Below are 7,509 nucleotides of genomic sequence, written 5' to 3'. Positions count from 1 at the left end.
ACTTGAGCTTGTCTACTGATTTTAGCTTTACAACTAATGGTACGGTGCTTCAGCATTAAAAGGGAAATAAGGTGTGAAACTCATCATTTCTCAACTTCTTAAATTGGAGTATTCGAAAGGGTACTGTTTTATTTGAATAAAGTCACCCTACCCTCTCTTATACCATGTGGTTACAAGCTTTGGCAGATCGGTTTTTGTGGTTTTTTTTGTTGTTATAAATTAAACCCTATGGTTTGCATTTGTGTTTGCGCTGTTGGAAGAAGAAAGAAAATGAGAAATGAGAGGAAATTGCCTTCGCGTCTCTACTTTTCCTTTTTGCAATCGATCAAAGTAGCATATCTAGTAAGGATGTAAAATTTTGAAAGTTATTGAACAATAAAAATGTAAGCTATATAATCTAAATATTAATCTTCTGAAACATATATCATGTTCTATAGCATATGTTTTTAACCCTATATACTAATAACATGTTCTAAAACTTGTACATTCTAATATGTGTGGATACTTACCAATAAAACATGCACTGGACCAGTGAAATAAAATAATCCATCCTTCCATTCTTACTTATTCTTTCAAATGTGTGTAAGCAAATCCACACCGGTTCAACTTGCTAATTTGGAAAGAAGAAAAACCTTTAAAAATGGTGGGAATATGCAGTAGAAGGAATACAACCAAAATTATTGTTTACAAGGATGAAGTGACTAGATAACTTTCAAGTCCTTGAGCCAGGCTGTATGAAGAGGACAAGGATCAGGTTTCCCTTGAGCGATTGCTTTCTGAGACAGAGAGTAGAACCACCCATTCCTCCATTTGAACTGCAACCATTTTTTACATTTTCATCAAATCAAATGACTTCATAACAAGGAAATGATAGAACACTAAACTTCACCTCTTTAACCGCTGTTGGGAAGTGCGCAACAGCTCTCGAGTAAGCACATAATCTTTCCTCCATTGCTTCTTCAAATACTACTCCTTTTTCTTCAGCTGATGCACACGCAAGTTCCGCAATAAGCCCCGACACCTGAAAACTAACAAAACTCAATATTGAATTGGTATGCACATTGAAACTGAACAAGGAAAACTCATCCACCACCAAATATAATGTGAGGATTGTGTAAAGAAACTTTATTGAGTAAAGATGAAATGCAATATACAAAAGTTGATGCATGATATTACCTCGGAGCGGTAATCCTTCTCCACAACACCAACAGTTGCTCCTGGATGACGAGCACCAACAAGCATGAATGCTGAAATCCATATCAGCTTCTCCAACATTTGCTTCTCAAAACCTTCTTTATCAAGTACCTATATTGAGAATAAAATCAACTAAGATATCAAAGGATCAGCTCAATTGTACAATGAATAGAAAAAGACCTTGCAAGAGAGGCCAGCAGAGTGTAATCTTGCAGCCACTGCGGAAGCCCATTTTCCATAGACAGCAGTCAAACCTTCAGGATTAGTATCAGTCTTTCCATCAATAGGAGCTTCTCCAAGCTTTGCAACAGCAAAATAAGCAAGCACTTGGTCTGCATCTCCAATACCTTTACTTTCAAGCCATGGCTCCAGCATCCCATTCTGGAAAAACACCAAATCTGCTACATTCTCAACACCAATTAATAATCTATCCATAAAATAATAAACAGGTAATTGTACCGTTCCATCTGGACTTAGGAGTAGCTTCAAGAACGGCCTCAAGATCATCATTTCTGGTACAAACAAGAATAGGACCCTCGAAATCAAGTGGAACAGGTTCCCCTCTCTTGACGAGCAAATCCTGACCGCTACCCATTTCTTGCAAGGCCTTTCCTACCCGTCCACCGCCGACAATCACAGCAGGGGCAACCTTGGCAGCAGTAGCAGTCGAACCAGGACGAGAAGCCATAGCCAAAACTGAAGTCTTTTGAGCTCTGGAAGTAAAAAAGGTCAATTTCGAAGTGGGTTTAATAAGAGAGGGAGAAGAGAGAATAAAAGTGGCCATGGATGATTATGAGGATGGGGAATGACATGGTACAACAACTGCGTCTGGGTATAATTTTAGAGACACAAGAGAAACAAAGAAAGAGGCGACAACGGCCACTCAATCCTCACCTATTTCTATGTAAATATCTTTAAAATGGTAAATAATTACTAGAGTAACATTTTACGAAAATATATTTACAATATCTAACGAAATAATATAACAAATATTTATTTATTTATTGAAAGTAAAGTAGATAAATCCATTTACATTATTGATAAAAGAAGGAAGACTACTCATAAACACGGTCAAAATTAGAGCAGGAAATCTAAACGAGATAAAAGACTATCCGATTCGCTGACCTTGAAAAGAAAGATACTTTAAAGTACAAAATAGTAATTAACATTGTCAAGTCCTCCATTAGAAACATACAGAAATACGTGAAAAACAGACACCAAGTATAAATATGAATCTACTAAAGTCATCCCTAAAAGTACATCCAATGGCGAAAACAAGATTGATGCAATTTTACACCTGCGTGTATAAAATTATTATTTTTTTCTAAGTTGAACTCACTCAATTTTTTTTTATTGTATATGCACATGTTATGATCTGAGTGGTCAAGAATTATTTTTTCCGTACCTTTGTAAAACTTCTCAAAATTAAGCTATATTTAAACTACAAAAGTAAGTTTGGGTGGTTTTGAACGAACTTAGGGAAATCAATCATCTATGATATATTAATCAAGTTGAATTTTGTAATTAAATACAAACTCAATGAACTAATCAATCACCTTCAACCTTAATTTATACAAAACAAGGGGTCGAAACCATTTATGGTAGGGGTGGTTATGGCGGTCGCAGGAGGGAGGGGGGTTGGGTGCCTCTAGACCCCTGTCTCCGCCCCTAAGTACACCCAAACCCAAAATTGAAAAGATCTGACAAAACATGAACCATTAGAATAACATTCCAGTCGAAAGTTGGTGGAGGCGACAAACCCGACCAAAATTGTATCTGTATGTTAAGTCTCTGAAGGATCCCCACTTCCATCGAAAATTCAACTTGAAAGCTATAACCTAGCTGATCCACAGGCAAAAAGATGAAGCACGAGGAAAAAAAAGGAAGAAAATGGATAAACCCCAGTTGAGAGAATCACTTCAAAAGAAAATGTTGAATTTGTGCTTTCGTGGTTATTGCAATATTTTTCTGATATGTTTAGAATATTTTATGTTATTTTCTTATGTTTGATTTAATCAATATTAGTTGTTGATTTGTAGAAAGTGGTTATTCAGCAGATAATGTTTGATTTAGTGCTATGTTTCTCTCTTTTTCTGTTACTATTCCTGTTGTATTTAAACTCATTATCAAATCAATAATATCGCAACCTTTTACAACAAATTATCTCCTTCATTCTCTTTTATTGAATATGAAATTCCAGCAAATTTGTATCAGATCTCTCTTCTTGAGGACATGTGACTTTAATTCTCTTCTTGTTTTATGGATTCATCAGAAACTCCATTTACTGCATTAGCATCACCTATTTTCGATGGTGAAGGCTATCATATTTGGGCAACAAGGATGTAGGCACATCTAGAGGCTAATGATCTCTGAAAAGCTGTGGAAAAGGACTACGAAGTTCCTCCATTATCCGAGAATCCAACTATGACAGAGATCAGAAATCACAAGGAGAAGAAATTAAGAAAGTCGTATGCAAGAGGTACATTATTTGCTGTAATCTTATTTAGTATCTTTATCAGAATCATGACAATGAAATCAGCTTTTGAAGTCTGGAATTTCTTGAAGACGGAATTTGAAGGCGATGAGAAGATCAAGGGAATGAAAGCTCTTAACTTGATCAAAGAATGTGAACTTCAAAATATGAAGGATTCGGAAACTATCAAAGAGTATTCAGACAAATTGCTTACCATTACTAACAAAGTAGGATTACTTGGTACTGAATTTTCCGATTCTAGATTAGTTCAAAAGCTTTTTGTGACTGTTCCTAAAAGGTTTGACGAAACCATTTCTTCTCTAGAAAACACTAAAGATCTGTCAAAAATTAGTTTGTCAGAGTTGTTGAATGCTTTGCAGGCATAAAAATAGACGAGACTTTTAAGGTTTGAGGGTTTTGTTGAAGGTGCATTATTTACAAAGGCCTAATTCAGTCAAGGAGGAAAAGGGAAGAAGTACAAGAAGAATAAGAAGAAAGTTTCAAATTCTTCTAACACCAATAGAGGAACTAAATCTGACCTTCCTCATTGTCATCATTGTGAGAAGAAAGGCCATCCACCTTTTAAATGTTGGAGAAGATCTCAACAATGTGAGAAGTGCCAAAAGATGGGACATCATCAAAAGATCTACAGAAGCAACACTCAATAAAAAGTCAGAAATCCATGTCAATGTGCAGAAGAAAATTGTTTCTCAAGTTGCCGATCAAGAAGAAGAGGAGCATCTTTTTGTGGCTTCACGATTTGCTGCTGGAAATTCAAGTGTTAATTGGCTTGTAGATAGCAGATGTACAAACCACATGATATCGAATCGCGGTTTGTTCAAAGAGCTAGATACATTGGCAATTTCCAAAGTGAAAATTGGAAATGGAGAATACATTCCAGCGAAGGGAAAAGGTACAATGGCTATTAAGAGCACATCAGGTACAAAAATAATAAATAAATGTATTATTTGTGCCTAACATAAGTCAGAATTTGTTGAGTGTTGGCCAATTTCTTGAGAAGAGTTTTCAAAGTTTTCTTTGAAATAAATCATTGCATCATAAAGGATTCAGCAGACAAAGATGTGTTCAAAGTGAAGATGAAGGGCAAGAGCTTTGCATTGAATCCATTAAAGGAGGAACAAATAGTGTTTACTGCAACACAAATTAATTAAGAAGTTTTGCACAAAAGACTTGGGCATTTCAATCATGTTGCTGTTGTGAATTTGCAAAGAAAAGAGATGGTTCGAGGATTACCACACCTTGAATATCAAATTCTAGATTGAAGAGCTTGTCATCAAGGGAATCAAACAAGAATTCCTTTCAAGCAATCAACTTGGAGAGTTGAAAAACAAAATGCAACTCATACACGCAAATGTAGCAGGACCTTATAGAACTCCTTCTCTCAATGGGAGTAGATAGTTTTTAATCTTTATTGATGATTTCTCTAGGATGTGCTGGATTTATTTTCTTAAATTCAAGTTAGAGGTTGTTAGTGTATTTTGGAAGTTCAAGCAATGGGTCGAAACTCAAAGTGGGTGCAAGATTCAAACTGTGATGGCTGATAATGGCAAAAAATACACTTCAAAGCAGTTTGATCATTTTTGTGAAGAATCGGGCATTGAACACCAACTTACAGCTTCGTACACTCCACAACAAAACTGAGTTAGTGAGCGTAAAAATTGCACAATAATGGATATGGCGATGTGCTTATTGTATGAGAATAACTTGCCAAAAGAGTATTGGGCTGAAGCTACACATACTGCAGTGTTTCTTTTTAACAAACTTCCAACAAAAGTAGTGGAAGGAAAGACTCCATTTCAAACCTGGAATGGGCATAAACCATCTATGAAAATTTTCAAGATTTTTGGTTGTTTGTGTTTTGTCTTTGTGCCACAGATTAAATGAGAAAAGCTTAACAACAAGGCAGAAGTTGGAATTTTTATGGGGTACAATACAATGTCCAAGGCTTATAGAGTTTTCCAACCACATTTAAAGAAAACTATAGTAAGTAGATATGTTTCCCATTTCTAAAGATCCGATAATGAATATCCAAAGTGTGAATATGGATATTTCGAGGCTTCCAAAACACCTATGTGCTTCCCCATCTATCAACTCAATGGGTACGAATGCAATCCAATCCTCTAAAACTATCAATGATCTTAACTGCAACATTGTCATTTACCTTAGTTTTCCTCCTAGTTTTAGCAGTCATCTAGGGGCCATAATCATTTAAAACTTCTGTTTTGGCTAGCTATTCTTCTAGGGGATGGACAATGTCCAAAATTGGGTCATCGTTAATATGATTACTTTTGGTAATATGGCAAAGTTCCTGAGTGTGTCTATAGAGTCCACAACCATTGCATATGTTATGAAATCCTTCATATTCGATATAATATGTTCCCCTTCTCAACCGATATTTAGAGAGAAAAAAGATGGATAGGTCCACCTCAACGCACACCCTGACGAATTTCCCTCTTTCCATAGACTTAGTATGCTTATCCATAGAGTGAACAGTTCCAGTCATTTGTCCCAATTTGGTCATAAAGCTTGAGTTGTAATACTCTATCAGAAGACAGGGGAAGCGTACCCACATGTCATGTTGTTATTGTAGGGTCAAAATTAGGTTTCCATGATTGGATAGCCAAGACGTGATCATCGATCATGTAAGGACCCCCAGAAAAGGCACGTTCATAAACCTCCACATTTGAAAATTGTGTGATATAGAAATCGTTTGCTAGATCTATAAGAGAGAGGACACCATGTCTAACCCAAAGAGAGGAGAGCCTTTGAAACATATACTTATAACCAACTTTTTTCCCTAAGACTTTGAATATTAGGAAAGTTCTCCAGGGATGCTAAATTTCGTTTTTCCCTCCACAGGATTCGAGGGAATCTAGGATCCTCTTCATCTTCATCCTCTATGTCAAAATCTACATGAAGATGGTTTTCTATGAAGAGGTCAATATCTGGAATGAAATTGGCATCCAAATCGTCGTGTCCAAGCAGTTCTTTTGTAAGAAGATTTTTTTCCTAGCCGGAGACCCAAACTCTCCAGAGCTGAAATTAGGGATAGAGTTGGGATGGCCACTGAGACCTTTGGATTTCTTAGTACTGTGTAATACATAGTCGGAGTCATCCTCATTGTCTTCTGTCATTGTATTCGTCGTGATCAGACACTGAGGTTTGTTGGTCGGAAGCATAGAGAACGTTTTTTCTCCGCAATATATATATGTACTTTGATAATTCATATTTAAATGGTGTGTTGCTAATTGACAAATATAACTTTGTGCAAATGGATAAAAATTTGTATTTATCAATACGATTACAAACAATTTTCTTGCAATAAATTAGTTTTTAATATGTCATATTCTTAATCACATCCGAAAAAACGTTATACACATATTATAGTTTCGGTCTTTATTAATACATAAAAATATTTTTATCAATACATTTAAAGAAAAAGTAGCGTTTTACCAGTCTATATTCAATTGATTAAAATAATATTTGAAAATTTAATAAAAGAAAAAATATAAAATATTATTGAATTGATATAGACTATTTGAATTAAATCACTAAAAAATGTTCAAAAACCTATTTTTCGGTGAATTCTACTTATTGCAATTTGTTTAATTTTTCAGATAATAATAACAATAATAATAAGCTCTCTCATATTTAATTTAATCAATAATTAAGAGTGATAATTAGGAATAAATAATATCTAATCTAATTTAACAAGTGATTAACTTGTATGTTCATGCATATTTACACCCTAAAATTTGACACGTTTTGTCTATTGGTACTTGGACTTTTAAAATAACCTATCACACATTTATAGTTGACTT

The 7,509-nt window shown here is 35.1% G+C and overlaps 1 protein-coding gene across 2 annotated transcripts; it reads right to left on the bottom strand.

Moving 5' to 3' along the window:
* Positions 1–537: 537 nt before the first annotated feature.
* Positions 538–2,069, bottom strand: LOC136221744 (uncharacterized). 2 transcript variants are annotated; one of them, XM_066009179.1, is made up of 5 exons: positions 1,654–2,069; positions 1,375–1,592; positions 1,177–1,305; positions 890–1,021; positions 538–815 (listed from the first exon to the last, which is right to left on the bottom strand). In XM_066009179.1, exons 1-5 carry the CDS (start codon positions 1,976–1,978, stop codon positions 702–704), a joined length of 918 nt encoding a protein of 305 aa, XP_065865251.1. In that variant the 5' UTR covers positions 1,979–2,069; the 3' UTR covers positions 538–701. The 2 variants fall into 2 exon arrangements, with proteins under 2 accessions (XP_065865251.1, XP_065865252.1); XM_066009180.1 differs by having other exon boundaries at positions 1,375–1,575; positions 1,654–1,853.
* Positions 2,070–7,509: the final 5,440 nt, after the last annotated feature.

Source organism: Euphorbia lathyris, chromosome 3 (genome assembly GCF_963576675.1).
Source record: "Euphorbia lathyris chromosome 3, ddEupLath1.1, whole genome shotgun sequence".
Classification (NCBI taxonomy): domain Eukaryota; kingdom Viridiplantae; phylum Streptophyta; class Magnoliopsida; order Malpighiales; family Euphorbiaceae; genus Euphorbia; species Euphorbia lathyris.
Note: the sequence above shows the minus strand (reverse complement) of the source record. Positions and strands in the feature narration are given on the sequence as shown.

Coding starts and splice junctions, on each gene's coding strand:
- LOC136221744 (XM_066009179.1), bottom strand. CDS start 1,978: ATGGCCACTTTTATTCTCTCTTCTCCCTCTCTTATTAAACCCACTTCG. Junction 1,022..1,176: donor AGAAGGATTACCGCTCCGAG/GTAATATCATGC, acceptor GTTAGTTTTCAG/GTGTCGGGGCTTATTGCGGA. Junction 816..889: donor TCCCAACAGCGGTTAAAGAG/GTGAAGTTTAGT, acceptor AAATGGTTGCAG/TTCAAATGGAGGAATGGGTG.